General features: G+C 43.1%; 1 protein-coding gene across 5 annotated transcripts in view; it reads right to left on the bottom strand.

The window, feature by feature from the left end:
* The window catches only part of LOC121005864 (catenin delta-1-like), a 607,331-nt gene that overhangs the window by 475,075 nt on the left and 109,068 nt on the right, over positions 1-23,188 (bottom strand). For all 5 annotated transcript variants that reach the window (XM_040438663.1, XM_040438662.1, XM_040438660.1 and 2 more), the window contains 3 exons: positions 22,672-22,737; positions 22,452-22,589; positions 4,116-4,528 (listed from right to left, as the gene is read on the bottom strand). In XM_040438663.1, the coding sequence (XP_040294597.1) occupies positions 4,116-4,528; positions 22,452-22,589; positions 22,672-22,737 (617 nt within the window). The remainder of the gene's footprint in view (positions 1-4,115; positions 4,529-22,451; positions 22,590-22,671; positions 22,738-23,188) is intronic.

Below are 23,188 nucleotides of genomic sequence, written 5' to 3' on the forward strand. Positions count from 1 at the left end.
ACAGACGGATCCGAAGATCCGTCTGCATAAAAGCTTTTTCATAGCTGAGTTTTCACGTGAACCGACAGTATATTCTAACACAGAGGCGTTCCCATGGTGATGGGGACGCTTCAGGTTAGAATATACTAACAGAACTGTGTACATGACTGCCCCCTGCTGCCTGGAAGGTGCTGCCAGGCAGCAGGGGGCAGCCCCCCCCCCCCCCCCCCCCCACTGTAGTTAACACATTGGTGGCCAGTGTGGCCCCCCCCCCCCCCCTCCTTCCCCTGTAGTTAACTCATTGGTGGCCAGTGCGGCCGGCCCCCCTCCCTCCCCTGTAGTTAACTCGTTGGTGGCCAGTGGGCCCCCCCTCCCTCCCCTGTAGTTAACTCGTTGGTGGCCAGTGGGCCTTCTCCCCTCCCTCCCCTGTAGTTAACTCGTTGGTGGCCAGTGGGCCTTCTCCCCTCCCTCCCCCTCCTAATTAAAATCTCCCCCCTATCATTGGTGGCAGCGGAGTGTACCGATCGGAGTCCCAGTTTAATCGCTGGGGCTCCGATCGGTAACCATGGCAACCAGGACGCTACTGCAGTCCCGGTTGCCATGGTTACTTAGCAATTTGTAGAACCATTATACTTACCTGCGAGCTGCGATGGTCTGCGTCCGGTCGGGAGCTCCTCCTACTGGTAAGTGACAGGTCCGGCCGGGAGCTCCTCCTACTGGTAAGTGACATGGAGCTCCCGACCGGACCTGTCACTTACCAGTAGGAGGAGCTCCCAACCGGACGCAGACCATCGCAGCTCGCAGGTAAGTATAATGGTTTTGCGGACCGGAAAAAAATACGGTCGTGTGCATGAGGCCTTATGCTGCTGTCAGTGATGCGATGCAGGCCTCTTCGGCCTCTGATAGGCTACAGGCCTAGTGCCTGTAGGCATCAGAGGAACAGGCAAGGGAGACGCCTCTCCCCTGCTCCTCCACACCATTCACCTGTATCGCTGTCCTGAGGACGGCAATACAGATGACTATGGAGATGAGCGCTTCCATTGTACAATGGAAGCGCTCATCTCCACTCCTGCTGCCTCCGGACAGCTCTGCGGGGCGGATAAAAAAGGTCAACCGGGCCGTAGTTTGCCCATCACTGCTTTATGTGTTCCACAAGAATTAAAAGGAAAAGGAGATGCCATTTCTAAATTTCACTTTTTTGGCAGATTTTCCATTTTAATCCATTTTTTTCTTTAACACATTGAGGGTTAACAGCCAAACAAAACAATATTTATTACCCTGATTCTGCGGTTTACAGAAACACCCCACATGTGGTCGTAAACTGATGTAAGGGCACACAGCAGGGCGCAGAAGTAAAGGAGTGCCGTATGGTTTTTGGAAGGCAGATTTACCTGAACTGGTTTTAGATGCCATGTCCCATTTGAAACCCCCCTGATGCACCCTTATAGTAGAAACTCCCAAAAAGTGACCCCATTTTGGAAACTAGGGGATAAGGTGCCAGTTTTATTGCTACTATTTGAGGGTACATATAATTTTTTATTGCTCCATTACATTTTTTTGTGAGCCATATTAACAAAAAACTGGTAACCTGGCACTGTTTTTTTTTTTTTTTTTACAACATTCATCTGACAGGGTAGATCATGTGTTATTTTTATAGACCAAGTAGTTACGGACGCAATGATATAAAATATGTTTACTTTCTCTGTTTGTTTCAGTTTTACATAATAAAGCATTTAAAAAAAATAATAATTATGTTTTTGTGTCTGCATTTTCTGAACGCTTTTTTTTATTTTTCTGCCAATCGTCTGGTGCAGGTGCTCATTTTTTGCAGGAAGAGTTGACTTTATTAAAAGCATTTTGGGGATTTTTTGATCATTCATTATTTCACTTTATGGGGCAAGGTGGCCAAAAATTGGTTTTAGCACAGTTTATTTACCGTATTTTTCGCCCTATAAGACGCACCTAGGTTTTTGAGGAGGAAAATAAGAAAAAAAATATTTTGAACTTATGGGGGATCTGTGGGTGACACTTATGGGGGATCTGTGGGTGGCACTTATGGGGGATCTGTGGGTGGCACTTATGGGGGATCTGTGGGGCGCACTTATGGGGGATCTGTGGGTGGCACTTATGCTATGTGTGTTATGTATATAATCGCATAATGAGCGCTGTGTATTACTTACAACTACAGAACAAGCGCTCGCCGCTCGGTAGGTAGCAGAGAGGAGGGAGGAGGCAGGCCGGGAGGACAGGTGCTGGCAGCGTGAGTCATACGTCATATGAAGCGCCTGCTTCATTCATAAAGTAGGCGGCGCAGGCGCGTGACGCATGACTCACGCTGCCAGCTCCCGTCCTGCCTCCTCCCTCATCTCTGCTACCTACCGAGCGGCGAGCGCTTGTACTGTAGTTGTAAGTAATACACAGCGCTCATTATGCGATTATATGCATAACAATTTACTATTAGAGATACAATAATATACAGTGAGCGGGGCCCGTGTAGTAGAATAGAGTCACTGCACGGGCCCCGCTGTCATTATAAAAGCAGATGCCGGCCCCCAGCCCCTCCTCCCTCACAGCTGATACACCCGCCGCACGGCATCGCGGCGGGTGTATCATTGAAAACTCTGCAAAATCAGCAGCATTCGCCGTATAAGACGCACTGCTATCCCCCCCCCCCCCCCCCCCCCACTTTTGGGGGGGGAAAAGTGCGTCTTATATGGCGAAAAATACGGTACTTATTTTTACAGCGTTCACCTGAGGGGTCATGTGACATTTTTATAGAGCAGATAGTTACGGACATGGCAATACCTAATATGTATACTTTCTTATTTAAGTTTTACACAATAATAGCATTTTTGAAAACAAAAAAAATTATGTTTTAGTGTCTCCATAGTCTGAGAACAATAGTTCTTTTTATTTTTTGAGCGATTATCTTATGTAGGGGCTAATTTTTTTTCGGGATGAGGTGACTGTTTTATTGGTACCATTTTGTGGGACATATGCTTTTTTTTATCACTTGGAGTTGCACTTTTTGTGATGTAAGGTGACAAAAATGACTTTTTTTGACAGTTTTTATATATATATATATATATTTTTTTTATGGTGTTTATCGGACGGGGTGGATTAGGAGATATTTATAGAGCCAGTAGTTACGGATGCGGCAATACAAAATATGTCTATTTTTTTCTATTTTAAATTTTTTTTTAAATAACTTAATTGGGGAATTTTAATTTTTTTATTAATTTTTTTTTTTTTTTTTTACACTTTGCTTCCCCCATAAGGTCATGCAAGACCTCTAGGGGACATTTACCTTCACTTTTTTTTCCCCCCCACCATTGATTTATCCTGTAGCTGAGGCTGACATAGTAGCCCCAGTTACAGGGGAAATACACCCCCCATTGACGCTGTACAGACGAATACAACGCTGTACAGCCTTAGTGCAGGTCTGATGGAGGGCTGTAAAAGAACCGACAGCTCCTGCACTCTCCTGGCTTCCTCTCCCAGCTGCCATCTCTGAATGGACGTTCCAGAACATCCACCTATAGGACGTTTATATCCTATAGGCGGATGTGAAGTGGTTAATCACTTATTCATTCTCAAATCTTTCAAATTCACTTTACGTTACAATCATGTTCAAGAAATAGAATTAAAAAAAAAATCTGCAATTCAGAAAATAAAGTGTGCGTGTTGCTATCTGGTTTTAACTGCCAGAAAACATTTTTTGCTTTAACTGAGTGTGCATGTGTTGGGAAAAAAGTAATAAGCCATAGCCAGACACCCCTGGCAGCAGTTTATCTCACACAAGATCAAAGAATTGGCAGTGTTGAAAACAAATCTCTCTATACCACTTATATAATCAGAGGAGGATTGGGATGCCATCATGCACAGATAGTTATTTGGTACAACCAAAATCTGTGCGTTTGGCTGACTTCTCTCTAACATGAATGGGCACCCTGGAATTTTGTAAGCTGAAAGGGGGCTTGGAGATAGTGTGGTGCAACTGAACCATGTAAAGAAGGGTATTTCTGATTAAAAGGCAAAACATTTTCCTGAAATTGTGCACTAATCATTAATAATACACATTAACTTTGCTCACATAATTGTTTCTGATTTGGCATGCAAAATAATATTTAACTCACCTAAGTCGCCTACGTTGATCTCCATTGGCAGTCCTCCTACCTGTGGTAGAATATTCTGGCCCATCTACATAACCACCAAGACTTCTACGATCATCTTCCAGTCCATATGCATCTTCAGAGCCATACCTGGCAGTCAGCAGATCAGATTGGCTACCTCCAAAGCCAGCTCCTCTAACTTGAGGTTGAGGCCCATAACCAGGACCTCTATAAGGTTCCAAAGTGTGGTAACGATTATTTGGCCTAGACAAGCTGCTGTAGCCAGGATGCTGAGGGGGTAGAATAACTGGCAGCGGCTCTGTTCCAGGTCCACGAAAATGATAATTACGGGGCACAGTAGTATAGGCTCCACCAGCCACAACAGCATCACGATAGGGCCGATCTAAAGTTTGAGAATATCCAACAGAGGGTTTTATCTCGAGAAAAAAATAATAAATAAATAAATTAAAGATTTAAGTAGAAGAGAACTGAAAACATCTTTAAAGTCTAATACTGCTAGTGAGAAATATCATACAAATTCTGATTTTTACAGCTCACCAGAAAGTGTATACTAGGGACACAAACATTTGCATTAGGGCTAATGCACAAGAACGTGTTTTCTTTTAATGTCAGTTCCGTTTATTTTGCAGACCATATGTGGGACTGTTCATTTCAACGGGTCCGCAAAAAAAAAAAAAGAAGAAAAAAACAGAAGTTACTCCATGTGCATTCCGTTTCCGTAAAATAGAACATGTCCTATTATTGTCCGCATTACAGACCAAAATAGTACTGTTCTATTAGGGGCCAATTGTTTTGTCTGCAAAATACATATGGTCGTGTGCATGAGGCCTTACAGCGCAAAAATCTCTCCATTATTAAATTAGCCATTTGATCTGAGCTAGGTACATATTTACCAATATTTTTCTGGTGAAGAGACTAGCATTATTGCATTAGATAAAGCAATCTATGTTCCAAATTGTTTAAAAGGAATCTGTCACTTTGAACATGGTATATGAGCTGAAAGCAGAATGTCATATAGAGTAGGAGGAGCAGAGCAGATTAATATATACATTTATGGGAAAAGATTCAGTATCAATTTGGAATTTATTCATTTAAATTCCTGCTCATTCTGGGCTTTGAAGTCAAGGAAGCGGTCCTATCAGTGATATCTCTGTATACATGCATTGAGGAAGGCTGTCAATCACCGATAGGACCACTTCCTTGACTTCAAAGCCCAGACTGAGCAGAAATGTACATGTATAAATGATATGACATATCTGTCTGTATATCTACTCAGCTCCTCCTGCTGTATAACATGCTACCTGTAGAGTATATTGCATTTTCATGGTGGCAGGTTCCCTTCAATTTGTTCAAAGTCAGTTACAGCCCATCGCATGTGTGTTCAATTTGTTTAACAAATATTCCTACTATACCCCTGAAGCACACCTTACAAAAAAATAAATTCAACAATGTCTTACACATGATCAGCAGCTGCCTCTGCTCTCTGATCTGAGCACCAGTTGGGCTCTGACTGGTTGCTTTCACAGCCTGGGACCTTGTGAAGGCTCCTAGGTGTGTCACTGTGAGCTGCCTGCAAAGCCATGTCTGTGGCACAGACTGAAAGGCAACTTGTAAAAATCCCATAGACTGCAATAGTATTCTATTGCAGTCTAGGGTACAAGTTATCAGAAGATAACAATCAAGTTCCTTAAAAATAAATTAGTCAGTTATTCGCGAGGTCGCGCAAACCGAACCCAGCTTCGGTTCTGAGGTACTAGTCACATGACTTTGCGAATAACTGACTTCGGCTCATTGGAGCCCATACATTTTTATGTTGTATTGAGTCAGACCGCCGAACAGTATTAACCCGAAATATTGAGCAAAGCGACTTTGGATGTAGCCTGCAAAGCTCACTTTGCTTCTCACTAATATTTATGGGCTTCGCTATGTCAGAAAACGTCAACTATTAAAATATAAATGGTTTTTCCTGCATGGAGAATAAAAAAAAATGTAAATGCACGATTCAAATTTTTTTTGGCCCCTCCCATAAAAAAACAGTACCAATAAAACCTAGAGCTCACCATGAAAAAAGCAAGCCCTCACACAGCTCTGTAAAAAAGTATTACGTGTCACAATATGGGGACGTAAAGAAAACATTTTATATAAAAAAAAAAAGTTGACTCAGTTTTATACTGACTTTAAAACCAGTGTGTTTTTGCGTTTGTATGTGTATTTCGCCATAGCGATGTGCACCTGCATACAGGGTTGTGCTGACTGAATCCCCCACATTTTTTCTTTGTAGTATATATTGGAGGCGTGGCGATCTCCATGCAGTCATGCACACCTGACCAGTTAGTCTGCCCTGGAGGCTGGTTTTAAAGTCAGTATAAAACTGAATCTACTTTTACAGCGCCTACCAGTAGCCATTTGGCTCCAGCAGAAGTATATAGTGGGCTCAGCATGCATGTTTGTACTTGCATCCCTGGATCCGATGAAAGCTGTCACGGCACCGGACGGGGTTAAAAGCAGAGTGTGCCTGACGTGCATGCTGTACCTGCGCTCCCTGGACTTTGTGTGGCTATCATGGCCCATAAACAGGTAGGAACTAGTGTTAGGGACCACTCATAGAGGCGACCTTGACGTGGTGAGTGGCTTATTACGCTTTGGCCAAAATGTACACCAATGCCTCATTCAACATCCAGCATAGAGGCAGGGCAGAGTGTTGGTTGCAGAGTGCTATTGCATTTGTGTTTTTGCGTTAGAATATAGAACATGCTGCGTTTTTCATGCAGACCCATTGAAATGAATGGGTCAAGATTCAGTGCGGGTGCTATGCGTTCACGTCACGCATTGCACCTGCGTGGAAAACTCGCTCGTGTGAAAGGGGCCTAAGGCCATGCCCACAAATGTACAAACTATTAACTATAAAGAAAACTCCAGCAGTTATGATGCAGAAGGGTGAACTTTTATTGAAGTGCAGCTTGTACATACAGTGACATTTTGGCCGGATATGGCCTTTATCAAACTGGTGCCGCTACAAGAGATAGGAAATAATGGATGGCTGCGCTCAGAGAATAAGGGTAGAGTGCAGTTGCACGAGTAGGTAGTTGCGCCTTCACCCTTCTGCATCATAACTGCAGGAGTTTTCTTTATTGTTATACATGGGATGGGAACCAGACTCCAAGCATTCATTGGCAGAGTGCCACGAAGTGCTACATCAGAATTGAACTATTAACTAGTAACTGAAAAAAATAAAATTTAAGCGCACACGCACACACACACACACACACACACACACACACACACACTATTTGCCATTTTTAGGCTACTTTTACACTAGCATTTTAGTTTTCCGGTATTGAGAGCCATCATAGGGTCTCAATACCGGGAAAAAAAAAAGCTTCCGTTTTGCCCCTGTTCATTGTCAATGGGGACAAAACTGAACTGAACAGAAGAGAATGCACCAAAATGCATTCTGTTCCCTTTAGTTGCGGTCCCATACCGGAGAGCAATCCGCAACATGTTGTAGTTTGCTTTCTGTCCTGGGATGCGGAGCAAGACTGTTCTGGCATGACCCCCAATGCAAGTCAATGGGGACGGATCAGTTTTCTCTGCCACAATAGAATACTGATCTGTCCTCCTTTGACTTTCAATGGAGCTCATGACGGATCAATCTAGGCAATGTTAAAGATAATATGAACGAATCCGGTTGTAACGGATGCAGATGGTTGTATTATCAGTAATGGAAGCGTCTTTTGCTGAACCCTGCCATATCCAGTAAAAACACTAGTGTGAAAGTAGCCTCAGTTAAGCTGGGAGCAAAAAGTAGAAAACACCAGGGAGTGGAACAGTGTCGCAACAATAGAGGGGGGATCATTATGGTAAAGCGCTCTGGTTCTTTTTAACACTTTCTACCACCTTTAACCGCCTCCGGACCGCCGAACGCAGCGACGCGTCCTGGAGGCGGTCGATTCATTCCTCCTGGACGCATATACGCGCTCTCTCGCGAGACGCAAGATTTCCTGTAAGCAGGCGCGCGCGTTCACAGGATCGGAAGGTAAGCGAGTAGATCTCCAGCCTGCCAGCGGCGATCGTTCGCTGGCAGGCTGGAGATGCGATTTTTTTTTAACCCCTAACATGTATATTAGACGCTGTTTTGATAACAGCGTCTAATATACCTGCTACCTGGTCCTCTGGTGGTCCCTTTTGCTTGGATCGACCACCAGAGGACACAGGCAGCTCAGTAATAAGTAGCACCAAAGACCACTACACTACACACCCCCCTGTCACTTATTAACCCCTGATCACCCCATATAGACTTCCTGATCACCCCCCTGTCATTGATCACCCCCTTGTAAGGCTCCATTTAGACGTCCGTATGTTTTTTACGGATCCACTGAAACATGGATCAAATCCGCAAAACACATACGGACGTCTGAATGGAGCCTTACAGGGGGGTGATCAATGACGGGGGTGATCACCCCATATAGACTCCCTGATCTCCCCCCTGTAAGGCTCCATTCAGACGTCCGTATGTTTTTTACGGAACCATGGATCGGATCCGCAAAACACGTACGGACATCTGAATGGAGCCTTACAGGGGGGTGATCACTCCATATAGACTCCCTGATCACCCCCCTGTCATTGATCACCCCCCTGTAAGGCTCCATTCAGATGTCTGTATGTTTTTTACGGATCCATGGATCGGATCCGCAAAACACATACGGACATCTGAATGGAGCCTTACAGGGGGGTGATCAATGACAGGGGGGTGATCAGGGAGTCTATATGGAGTGATCACCCCCCTGTAAGGCTCCATTCAGACATTTTTTTGTCCCAAGTTAGCGGAATTATTATTATTTTTTTCTTACAAAGTCTCATATTCCACTAACTTGTGTCAAAAAATAAAATCTCACATGAACTCACCATACCTCTCACGGAATCCAAATGCGTAAAATTTTTTAGATATTTATATTCCAGACTTCTTCTCACGCTTTAGGGCCCCTAAAATGCCAGGGCAGTATAAATACCCCACATGTGACCCCATTTCAGAAAGTAGACACCCCAAGGTATTCGCTGAGGGGCATATTGAGTCCATGAAAGATTGAAATTTTTGTCCCAAGTTAGCGGAAAGGGAGACTTAGTGAGAAAAAAACTAAAAAAAAAAAAAAAAAAACCATTTCCGCTAACTTGTGGCAAAAAAAAAAAATTTCTATGAACTCGCCATGCCCCTCATTGAATACCTTGGGGTGTCTTCTTTCCAAAATGGGGTCACAAGTGGGGTATTTATACTGCCCTGGCATTTAAGGGGCCCTAAAGCGCGAGAAGAAGTCTGGGATCCAAATGTCTAAAAATGCCCTCCTAAAAGGAATGTGGGCCCCTTTGCGCATCTAGGCTGCAAAAAAGTGTCACACATCTGGTATCGCTGTACTCAGGAGAAGTTGGGGAATGTGTTTTGGGGTGTCATTTTACATATACCCATGCTGGGTGAGAGAAATATCTTGGTCAAATGCCAACTTTGTATAAAAAAATTGGAAAAGTTGTCTTTTGCCGAGATATTTATCTCACCCAGCATGGGTATATGTAAAATGACACCCCAAAACACATTGCCCAACTTCTCCTGAGTACGGCAATACCACATGTGTGACACTTTTTTGCAGCCTAGGTGGGCAAAGGGGCCCACATTCCAAAGAGCACCTTTCGGATTTCACCGGTCATTTTTTACAGATTTTGATTTCAAACTACTTTGCACGCATTTGGGCCCCTAAAATGCCAGGGCAGTATAACTACCCCACAAGTGACCCCATTTTGGAAAGAAGACACCCCAAGGTATTTCGTGATGGGCATAGTGAGTTCATGGAAGTTTCTATTTTTTGTCACAAGTTAGTGGAATATGAGACTTTGTAAGGGAAAAAAAATAAAGAAAAAAAAATCATCATTTTCCGCTAACTTGTGACAAAAAATAAAAAGTTCTATGAACTCACTATGCCCATCAGCGAATACCTTAGGGTGTCTACTTTCCGAAATGGGGTCATTTGTGGGGTGTTTGTACTGTCTGGCCATTGTAGAACCTCAGGAAACATGACAGGTGCTCAGAAAGTCAGAGCTGCTTCAAAAAGCGGAAAGCCGGAATTAGACTTACCGATAATTCAGTTTCCACGAGATCACCACGACAGCTACAAGGAGATTGACCCCTGACCTCTGTAGGGGCAGGAACAGAGAGAGGGTTTAAATCCCCCCCTCCCACCACCAACACCAGTGTGTCCAAAATTACAGAGACAAACAAAAAAAGTGGTGATAGAACAACTGGCCAAGGGCTCAAACTGGGCGAGGGTCAGGCCTGTGAGCACCGTATATAGGTCCCAATTGGGGATCCTAGTTTTCAGGGAGGGACGAAGTCGGGAAGCGGCTCTCATAAATCTTTTGATCCAGCGATGATTGGCTAGGTCTTGATAAAAAAAAAACAGGCTAGGGCCGAGACCTGTACCTTCAGGGTGGAAGGCCTGAGACCCAATTCAAGTCCCTGCTGGAGGAAATCTAAGATCTTCTGGAAGTTGGGTGGCTCTAGATTTGGGACAGGACTGCCGCTCCAGGAACAAAAGCACTTCCAGATTTTCAGATATATAGAGAAGGTAACTTTCTTCCTACTTGCTTTAAGGGTAGAAATCACCTGATCAGAAAGTCCTTGTGATCTCAACCTCTGGACTTCAGGATCCAGGCCGATAACTTGACAAAACTCGAGTTTGGATGAAGTATCGGCCCTTGATGAAGAAGGTCCCTCCTGGAGGGAAGAGGCCACGGATCTTCTATCGATAGGTTCTTTAAGGAAGGGAACCAGCTCCTTTTCGGCCAATAGGGAGCTATTAGGATCAGAGTCGAGTTTTCTAGGTTGAGCTTTTGAATTACCCTGGGAAGCAGAGGCAAGGGTGGGAATGCGTAGCAGAGATCCCAGTCCCAAGGAATCGTCAGCGCATCTAGAGCCCAAGGGTTGTCTCGAGGGTTCAATGAACAAAATGTTGGCACCTTTGCGTTCTTCTTGGAGGCAAACAGGTCCACCTGCGGAGTGCCCCACTTTTCCACCAGAGTCTGGAACACGTCCTGATTCAAAGACCATTCGGTATGGTCTATCAACTGACGACTGAGATAGTCTGCCTCCACGTTTAGGATCCCTTTCAAATGAATTGCGGAGATGGACCTCACGCGGGACTCTGCCCAGTCGAAGATTTTTCTTGCGATGGACATCAGCTTCTCCGATCTCGTGCCTCCCTGATGAGAAAGGTACGCCACTGTCGTCGTATTGTCGGAAAGTATTTTTATGTGATAACCCACAAGGAGGGCTTCTGCCGCCTTCAGAGCTTTCCGGACCGCTTCCAGCTCCCTGAAGTTGGAAGATTGGGAGCGGGTTACCGAAACCCAGGAGCCCTGAAAGAAGTGATCTCCCACTTTCGCACCCCATCCTTTTTCGCTCGCATCTGTGAGAACTTGGATGTAGAGGGTCTTCTCCCAGGCGACTCCCAAGGACAGGTTGGCTGAATGTTTCCACCAGTTCAGGGAGACCTTCACCGCAGGGGGAATCAGAACCTTGTGGTTCAGTGAGGACTGTCGTCTGTCCCAAGATCTGAGGATCCATAGCTGAAGAGATCGAAAGTGGGACTGGATCCAGGGAACGGACGGGATGCAGGATGAAAGAAGGCCCAGGAGGCTCATGGCTTCTCTTATGGGACAAGACCTCCTGTTCTGAAACCGACGAATCTTCAGTTGGAGGCTTTTGATCTTGTCTGGTGGAAGGAAGGTACGTTGAGCTCGGAAGTCCAGGATGACCCCTAAAAACTGGATAGTGCTGGAAGGTACCAGATGTGACTTTTTCTGGTTCACCAACCATCCTAGATCCTGGATGAGAGATAGGAAGGTTAGTAGGTCTGATTTCAGATCGTTCTCTGAGTTCCCAACCAAGAGGAAGTCGTCCAGGCATGGAATAATCACTAGTCCCTTGTGTCTCAGGAAGGCTACCATCTCGACTACCAGCTTCGTAAAGATTCTGGGTGCAGATGATATCCCAAAGGGGAGGGCCGTAAACTGGAAGTGGCTGGTTACCCCCTTGTGATCCTGGATAGCAAATCTTAGGAGCCTCTGGGATTCCGGATGAATTGGGACATGGTAGTAGGCGTCCTGAAGATCTACCGAGCACATCAGGGCGTTCTTCCCTATTAAGGGGATCAGGGATTTTAGGGATTCCATCCTGAACTTTCGATAAGTTATGAATTTGTTCAAGGCTTTCAGGTTTATAATTGTACGGAAAGACCCCTCTTTCTTCTCCACCAGGAAAAGGCTTGAATAGAAGCCCTGCCCCAGTTGAGAAGGGGGGACCCGTACTATCACGTCCATAGCTAGAAGGCTCTGAATTCCCTGTAGAATTTTTAAACGAGTGCTGGAGGAGCCTGGATTCTTAATGATGAAGCGGTTTGGGGGAGATGAGGAAAGTTCGATCCGGTAACCGAATTTTAAGATGTCTTGGACCCAAGGATTCGGGGAAATGGACTCCCACGGAGTCAGAAATTTCCTCAATCTTTCCCCCACGATGGCGTCATTGCTTGTCGGAGGACTTACTTTGGGAGGAAGAGGGGTTACCTCTACCCCTGCCCCCTTTAGAATAGCTCCAACGCCCTGACTTTCCCTTATCCCTGAAGGGTTTATTCTGGCTAGAGGGGGCCCGAAAGGGATATTTCCTTTTAAAGGATCTTTCCTCAGGAAAGCCCTTCTTGTCCGCGGCCTTTTCCAGGATACGGTCCAAGACCAGGCCAAAGACATATTCCCCTGAAAACGGGATGGAGCATAGCTTCATTTTTGAAGTATTGTCGCCCGACCAGCTCTTCATCCACAAGGCGCGGCGGGCAGCGTTGGAAAGCCCCGCATCCTTTGCGGCGAATCTAACAGATTCGGCTGAGGCGTCTGCCATGAAGGCTGTGGCGGACTTCAATAAAGGGAAGGGACCTGAGTAGCTCTTCCCTTGGGGTATTATCTCTAATGTGATTTTCTAACTCGTCAAGCCATAACCTCATGGACCTGGCTACCGAGGTGGCCGCGATGTTAGCTTTCAGATTAACCATGGCCGCTTCCCATGATTTTTTCAGGAGACTATCCGCCTTCCTATCCATAGGATCACGCAACTGTGAGGTATCTTCAAAGGGCAAGGCAGTCTTTTTATTGACTTTGGCGACCTGAATGTCCACTTTGGGAGTCTCATTGAAAATCTTCACCTCATTAGAATCAAATAATAGCCGGTTCTTAAAGGATTTGGAAACCCCCAACCGTTTCTCAGGGTTGGACCATTCGTCCAAAACCATATCTCGAATATTTTCATTAATTGGAAACACACGGGTTTTCTTAACCCGGAGTCTCCCAAACATCTCATCTTGTATTGAGTGGGCTTTTGGGGTGTCTTCTATCCCCATCGTGGCCCGGACAGCCCTTAAGAGGTCTGGCATTTCATCTAGCGAGAAACAAAATTTCCTCTCTGATTCAGCCGTGTCAATATCAGAGAGAACCTCCTCGTCCTCCCAGGCTCTAGATGTAGAGGCATCTTCCCCTGTTACCTCCGGGTCAGATAAGGAGGGAGAGGGTTCCCTTCGCCTTTTCGGTGGAGGCGGATCCCGGAGAGGGGGGGAAATTTGGGATAAGGAGGTCTTCACTTCATCATGGATCATGGACCTCAGTTCCTCAAGGAAGGAAGGCTGTTCTTCCGCAATGACACTAGAAATGCAGTCCTTGCAGAGTGTTGAGGAAGGGTTGAGACGCATGCATATATATATACATACGTGCGTGCATGTATGATATATATGCATGCATTAATCACGTTATAGGAGGATGTGCGCAGATGTTCCCAGCATCTGCGCACATCTGCCCTTAGTGGTCCACAGGGGCTCATGTAGGCCCCTGTGGGATATATGTGATCCCTTTTAATATATGTAGGGGCTTGTGCCCCCTATAATGTAGGGGCTTGTGCCCCCTTATATATATGAATGTGGCCCCTTATATAATCCCCCTTAGAATGTATGATTAATGTATACATGTGTATGGATGTGCCCCAAGCATCAATACACATGTATATTATATATATATTCCCCCCCCTCCTACACCTGAAACCAGGTGCATCGGTGTGAATGTGCCCCAAGCATTCGCACCGATGCAATCTGGCTAATTGCATCAGAATGACCGGACAAGGGTCCGGTCATCCTGATGGATACAAAGAGCTCAGATTCAACAGAATCTGAGCCCTTTGTTGTAATTATCCCCAGCGCCGCTGGAGATAATTACGCATGATAGAAGAAGGGGAGAAGCCTCTCCTCCTTCTATTATGCGCATGCCGACAGTGCGATTACTATCGCACTGTCCGGAATGCTAGGTGCAGCAGGCGGGAGATCAAAGGCTTCTCCCGCCTGTCTGCCAGAAGCGCGTCCCCGATGTGGGCACGCGGGCCGGCGCAGTGACGTCATATCGCTGCGCCGGCCCTCGTGGCTCAGATGGGCGCGCGCGCGCCCCCTGGTGCGCGGGAGTGTGGGCCGCCGGAGATGAATTTCCGGCGGTCCCGACACTCCGCAGTTAGGGTCTGGGCCCCTACGTGGAAGATCGCGTCTTGCACTCCGAGAGTTAGGGTCGGGGCCCCCACCTGGAAGGCATAAATAGGCGGAGTTATCACTAGACGGCTCCTCCCATTTATGAATATTAATTATTGATATTTGAATAAATATTGATGATTAATATTCCCCCTTTACACAGAGTTTCTTGCGATAATCGTCCGGAAGCAGTTTGAGGCAGGACACACATTTAGCCTGTTTCCTGATTTGTTTCTGGGCCTCCTTAGGAACCTGGGGGAAATAATCCCTATCAGCCATGAAATAAATGTCATGGAGAAAAAAGCCCCAAGCCTGAGAAGTGGAGGAGGAGGAGTAGGCAACCTGGTACAGTGTTTAGAAACAAGTAGCAGAGTAACAAGCGCTTCCCCACAGGGGACTTACTGTAGGCAGCACAGGAGGGTCTCCAGGGGAGCGGGGTTCAGCCGACATGACCGCAAACAGCTCCAGGTATGCCGTACAGGAGGCATTCAGCGCTTGCTAGCGCCAAAATTTGAAGCTGGAGACGCTTCCTGGATGACTGTAGAAAAGAAGATAGCTTCGGCAGCATTCCGCAATATCAAAAAAGATCCTTTATTCGTACCTCCAGACACAATTGGCAACGTTTCGACTGTACACCAGTCTTTGTCAAGCCTAATGACATACATTCTGGTGGGCATATATATACCCCCCACATAAAAAACACACCCCGTTACATCATCAGTACAAATCACTGCACAATAGAATACACATGTTGATGTTACAACTCACAGTTAATGATATATCTACCGCGCTCGTATTGTTCACCTCGGCGTTCCAATATCTGTGATGCGCAGCCGCGTCTCAATGTATTTGCATACCGGAAGTATCATGCGTTGTCATGGCTCCCGGCGGCGCACGTGTCTCCAGCCAATGTGCCGCCAGAAGCACTCACTGACGTCACAGCCTGTGCGTCCACCCATACCGGAAGTATCATGCGTTGTCATGGCTCCCGGCGGCGCACGTGTCTCCAGCCAATGTGCTGCAAGAAGCACTCACTGACGTCACAGCCTGTGCGTCCACCCCATGACCCTCACTCGAATGCGCTCAGCAGTGCATCAATAGCGTTAGTCACATGGGGTACGTAGCCAATGAAGACACGGCGCAAACATCGGCGCCATGGCAACGATGACGCCACGGTCCCCGTTACTTATTATATGTGTGATCCGTATCTACAGTGAACAGGTCTATATACTACAGGACCCCTGCTCACACCGATAATCACATGACTATAGAGGGAAATCAATCTGGACCCGACATATTCACGTACATTACAGTAAATGGAAAAATACATAACATCATAGGTGTGGTACAAAATAACCACACAACCACCATCTGGATAGTGTATCCCATATATACATCACATATGGACCAAACTCATGGCCCCTTGACATATAGACTGAAGACTGCTCCACCGGAGATGTGCCACATATGTATTAAAAACATAATGTCACTATACTGAGAGAACAAAACAGTAACATCTATCAATCGATGGACACGACATTAAACTCTAAATTCGAAACGTTGCCAATTGTGTCTGGAGGTACGAATAAAGGATCTTTTTTGATATTGCGGAATGCTGCCGAAGCTATCTTCTTTTCTACATGTATACTTCATGGCCTGATGGATCAAGGGTCTACGGCTAGGCTGCTGCATTGATATCGCATTATCCTGAGACCGCACAGTGCTGCCTCTACACTACTTTTTGCTTCCTGGATGACGTCACTTCCCTCTGTCCACCGGAAGTGACGTCGGCCGCCCTCAGAAGTGATTCGGTGCGCACCCGGCGAACGCCCCAAAGGCTCGGCGGGAGATCGCAGCCGGGAGCAGGCTCACATCTAATAATGGAGCGAGGCCTCCCTCCTTCACCCCTGCCCAGCATTAGTACGCCGACCGCAGGAGGGCAGGGGGAACACCGGTAGGTGCCAGGAAAATAACCATCTTCATCTCCCCACAGGGAGACTCTCTCTGCCCCTGTCCTCTGTAGGGACAGGAAACACTGGTGTTGGTGGTGGGAGGCGGGATTTAAACCCTCTCTCTGTTCCTGCCCCTACAGAGGTCAGGGGTCAATCTCCTTGTAGCCGTCGTGGTGATGAGGTGGAAATTCACATTTTTGTACCATAGTTTGTAAACGCTATAACTTTTACCGAAACCATTTTTTTTTTTTTTACCAAAGACATGTAGAACAATAAATTTTGAGAAAAATTTATATATGGATGTCGTTTTTTTTTGCAAAATTTTACAACTGAAAGTGAAAAATATAGAAAAGAGATAACTGGGGACACCTAAGATATTTGTAACTATTGTTTATTGATTAATTATTAAAAAATATTTATTAGAAATACTTGCAATAATTTGAGGATATAATATCACTACCACATTATTGAGCAACATACATATAGTAAATTATGTGTCTCAGTGATCGGATTGAGGCTAGAATGGTCACCACCAGTAATTAAGCAGCCCCACTCCAGTCTCCGTGTGGACAGAAAAGTATACCAAATAAATTACATAAATAAAACAGCAATATAATAACGGAATAATATAATAGTATACTGATAAGAATAATAAAAGTTCAGCGGCAATAGAATAACGTCTGGTATTAATAGAATAAAATCCAGGTAACGATATAAAAATGGGAATTCGTTGGTCCTGAAAATTTCCAAATGTCCAAGTATGCCAAAGATACCCACAGGTGGTGTTGTATAATGTATTGGCAATAATACAATCAGTTGGTATATTCAGTTGTTAGACCAGCGGCATCCCGCTTACGGTCTGAAATCAATCCAACAGTTGAACAAATAGTGAAATAGAGGAACGATCTTACCAATGCCGGAGGGTTCTCACAATTCAGAGAAACCTCTGCCGTCTGTCGAAACTTAATCCCGGTTTTTGCTGCAGTTGGGTAGAACTCACGGTAGATGTTTGTAAATCACCTGTTCGCAGTCGAATCACTGCACGAGGTCCCGCTTGTTTGAGTCCTAATGAAGTATCCCAACCTTCCAGGTAGAGGTTTCAGATCGGCTGTGTTTAATGAGTCGGCTCAAGATTGTTCCGGTTGTAAAGTCGATGCGGTGCACTCGCATATGCTTGAATATTGGGGGGTCAGACCAGACGCGTTTCGGGGTTAGTGTCCCCTTCCTCAGTGGCTATCCGACCTCCCCAAGAGACCATTCTTTTATGCTTTAACAAGGAACTTTACAAACCCCGGTTCGGACTTTGGTTCCGGAAGTCCTGTAAAAAACCTTATCCCGTCGGGGAATATTTTCCTTATAAGTATCACAATGCCGCTTTACTTATTCTACTTATTAAAGGACTGTTATTATATTTGCACGTTTCTATAATAATAGTAATCACTTGTGTGTTTGTTACAATATATAACAACTGGATGATATTGTTGCGATTCACTTGCGTTTTCGTTATCGCCTCCAACCGTCCAGATGATATAATATAAAATGCTACATTTGTAGATGCATAATATATCAAATATAGAGAACATTTCAAAGATATTTGCAACATTTATCTAGCTCTTCCACCACTGTACATAGGGAATTTCTATAAAAGGAGGAAGGGCATACGGTAAAAAGGTTTAAAATGAGGGAAAATAAATTATTTACCCAATCAAATACTCACAATATATAAATTCTATTTTCTGAAAAACCATGTATCAATACCTCTATAAAGTCATATCTCTATACCTAGAAAAAGGAAACAGATATGGGTATTGGTGTATATTCATATATTGATTTTGAAATTTCGGGAATATATCTCAATAATTTATATGTTTATTCATGTTTAAAAATTAGACAATATCCACAGACCCCATGGGCATATTGTTTATAGTGTTATATATAATACATTGTCCTTAGACAACCCCAAAATATACATACACACAAATACCCATAAATTGCTCCTATGGAAAAAAGAAGTCCCATATAGATCCAAAGGTTATAATAATCTAAACATATATTTCAGAGAGAATGTGTGTAAAAATTAATATATAAAAATTGATAAAAATAAGTAAAAATAATTTCTGTATATTTATATAAAATACAAATACACAAAAATTTATAAAAATATAAAAATATATATGTATAAAAATTGACCCAAGAAAAGGGGAAATTTTGTTAGGTGGACAGGACAAACTTGTGCCATGTGCAGTCAGTCAGTGGTATATGTTAAGGAACTACCGTCAAGGGGGAACCAGCCGGGGCAAAAAGCTACTCGGCAAAGCTCACCCTCAAAGGTAGGTCCCCAAATGGGTCTATAAAAAGCCGAATATTTCATATTCAGCATTTAGACCATCGGGAATCATAGTCTCCATTTCATAAATTCTCTGAGTTTCCAGTCTTGACATTTTACTAATATGGTTCCCTTTTCTCCAGCTTTTAGGCACTTTATCTATGGCCGCAAATTTCAATTTGGATGGGTCACTATTATGGGCAATTTTAAAGTGCTTAGAAAGTGAATGGGTTTCTACGCCCTTTTTAATGTTTGATATGTGTTCAGAAAGGCGTTTCTTGAGAGTCCTTTTAGTCCTGCCTATAACCATAAAGAAAAAATAGATAATCAAATCAAAATAATATTACCGTATAGTAGTGAATATGGTAAGATAAAAAATATCATATACAAACAATGGGACATTATTAAAAAAGAAAAAACTATAGGTACAATAATTCCACTAAAACCCTTGATTGTTTTTACTAAAGCACCCACATTGGGAAACAAGATAGCTCCTACAATTAAGGAAGATGATCAACCTAAAAACGTTCCATCAATACAAAAATGAATGGATCTTAAAAGTTTTTTTAGATGTGGTCAATGCGGTAATTGCAAACTAACATCATTTGCAAAACAAACAAAAGAAATAATCGCAACCACAAATGGACATAAACACACCATAAAAGAATTTTTAACCTGTAGTACAGAAAATGTCATCTATATGATAGAATGTCCTTGCAAACGCCAATATATAGGCAGGACTAAAAGGACTCTCAAGAAACGCCTTTCTGAACACATATCAAACATTAAAAAGGGCGTAGAAACCCATTCACTTTCTAAGCACTTTAAAATTGCCCATAATAGTGACCCATCCAAATTGAAATTTGCGGCCATAGATAAAGTGCCTAAAAGCTGGAGAAAAGGGAACCATATTAGTAAAATGTCAAGACTGGAAACTCAGAGAATTTATGAAATGGAGACTATGATTCCCGATGGTCTAAATGCTGAATATGAAATATTCGGCTTTTTATAGACCCATTTGGGGACCTACCTTTGAGGGTGAGCTTTGCCGAGTAGCTTTTTGCCCCGGCTGGTTCCCCCTTGACGGTAGTTCCTTAACATATACCACTGACTGACTGCACATGGCACAAGTTTGTCCTGTCCACCTAACAAAATTTCCCCTTTTCTTGGGTCAATTTTTATACATATATATTTTTATATTTTTATAAATTTTTGTGTATTTGTATTTTATATAAATATACAGAAATTATTTTTACTTATTTTTATCAATTTTTATATATTAATTTTTACACACATTCTCTCTGAAATATATGTTTAGATTATTATAACCTTTGGATCTATATGGGACTTCTTTTTTCCATAGGAGCAATTTATGGGTATTTGTGTGTATGTATATTTTGGGGTTGTCTAAGGACAATGTATTATATATAACACTATAAACAATATGCCCATGGGGTCTGTGGATATTGTCTAATTTTTAAACATGAATAAACATATAAATTATTGAGATATATTCCCGAAATTTCAAAATCAATATATGAATATACACCAATACCCATATCTGTTTCCTTTTTCTAGGTATAGAGATATATGACTTTATAGAGGTATTGATACATGGTTTTTCAGAAAATAGAATTTATATATTGTGAGTATTTGATTGGGTAAATAATTTATTTTCCCTCATTTTAAACCTTTTTACCGTATGCCCTTCCTCCTTTTATAGAAATTCCCTATGTACAGTGGTGGAAGAGCTAGATAAATGTCGCAAATATCTTTGAAATGTTCTCTATATTTGATATATTATGCATCTACAAATGTAGCATTTTATATTATATCATCTGGACAGTTGGAGGCGATAACGAAAACGCAAGTGAATCGCAACAATATCATCCAGTTGTTATATATTGTAACAAACACACAAGTGATTACTATTATTATAGAAACGTGCAAATATAATAACAGTCCTTTAATAAGTAGAATAAGTAAAGCGGCATTGTGATACTTATAAGGAAAATATTCCCCGACGGGATAAGGTTTTTTACAGGACTTCCGGAACCAAAGTCCGAACCGGGGTTTGTAAAGTTCCTTGTTAAAGCATAAAAGAATGGTCTCTTGGGGAGGTCGGATAGCCACTGAGGAAGGGGACACTAACCCCGAAACGCGTCTGGTCTGACCCCCCAATATTCAAGCATATGCGAGTGCACCGCATCGACTTTACAACCGGAACAATCTTGAGCCGACTCATTAAACACAGCCGTTCTGAAACCTCTACCTGGAAGGTTGGGATACTTCATTAGGACTCAAACAAGCGGGACCTCGTGCAGTGATTCGACTGCGAACAGGTGATTTACAAACATCTACCGTGAGTTCTACCCGACTGCAGCAAAAACCGGGATTAAGTTTCGACAGACGGCAGAGGTTTCTCTGAATTGTGAGAACCCTCCGGCATTGGTAAGATCGTTCCTCTATTTCACTATTTGTTCAACTGTTGGATTGATTTCAGACCGTAAGCGGGACGCCGCTGGTCTAACAACTGAATATACCAACTGATTGTATTATTGCCAATACATTATACAACACCACCTGTGGGTATCTTTGGCATACTTGGACATTTGGAAATTTTCAGGACCAACGAATTCCCATTTTTATATCGTTACCTGGATTTTATTCTATTAATACCAGACGTTATTCTATTGCCGCTGAACTTTTATTATTCTTATCAGTATACTATTATATTATTCCGTTATTATATTGCTGTTTTATTTATGTAATTTATTTGGTATACTTTTCTGTCCACACGGAGACTGGAGTGGGGCTGCTTAATTACTGGTGGTGACCATTCTAGCCTCAATCCGATCACTGAGACACATAATTTACTATATGTATGTTGCTCAATAATGTGGTAGTGATATTATATCCTCAAATTATTGCAAGTATTTCTAATAAATATTTTTTAATATTTTTTAATAATTAATCAATAAACAATAGTTACAAATATCTTAGGTGTGCCCAGTTATCTCTTTTCTATATTTCTTCTTCTTTAACAGCGGGGTGACGCTGTTAAAACTGAGAGCACCCTGATTGGTGCATCAACCACCCTGTGCATCTAACTAATTTATTACTACTGAAAGTGAAAAATGTCATTTTTTTGCAAAAAAACCCTTAAATTTTGATTAATAACAAAAAAAAAGTAAAAATGTCAGCAGCAATGAAATACCACCAAATGAAAGCTCTATTAGTGAGAAGAAAAGGAGGTAAAATTCATTTGGGTGCGAAGTTGCATGACCGAGCAATAAACGGTGAAAGTAGTGTAGTGCAGAAGTGTAAAAAGTGGCCTGGTCATTAAGGGTGTTTAAGCTAGGGGGGCTGAAGTGGTTAAAAACAATACTCCTACCCCCCCCCCCAAAAAAAAAAAAAAAAAAAAAAAAAAAAAAAAAAAGTGCAAAGCCATCTTGAAATTTACACTTACTGGGATATCCATGTGACGGGGTTCCTCAGACATACTATAGGATAAGTACAACGGCTCATCATCTAAAACATAATTTTCATCTGCAGTACGACCATTATTCTCCATCCTGACTGACGAGTACACAGAAGGTGAATGATCCTATTGTAGGGGCATCAGACAAGTAGGTTAACATAAAAGTCCAGCCAGTTACACATTTAGATTTTAAATGAGTTATCCTCACCTGTATAGCTTTTATATCTGGATATTTCTTTCTCTGTCCCTCTGTGGAGTCGGTGACTCGCCTGTTCTGCAAGAAAGAGGTTTACAGGAGTTAGAAACAAAAGCAAAAAACGTAAACCTCTTTCAAGATCACAATTAGTTAAAAGCTATGTACACCTTTGGTGGCATTTAGTTTATTTTTACATTGTACTCATTTTAAGTTAAAAATATTTTTTTTAAGTTGTCTTCATTAAAAATGATCAGCAGTTTTCCCTGCACAGCTTTGAGTTTATCTACTAGCAGGATCTGTATTTTAGGCAATAAGTTGTGTGGGTGCTCACCCGTCTAATACCATGCAAGGTGCTCTAGGTCTGACTGGCTCACCCAGCCAGTAGCAGAGTTACGTTAAGATAGGTTTAGAGTTTAGACCGGCACTCTAATATCTGGGGTACAGTGAAAAGCAAGAGAACAAGGAGCGGAGATGATTATGTAAAATCAAATTTTAGTCCAAAAAAAATTGATATAAAAGAACTGATATA

This window comes from Bufo bufo, chromosome 6 (genome assembly GCF_905171765.1).
Source record: "Bufo bufo chromosome 6, aBufBuf1.1, whole genome shotgun sequence".
Lineage (NCBI taxonomy): Eukaryota > Metazoa > Chordata > Amphibia > Anura > Bufonidae > Bufo > Bufo bufo.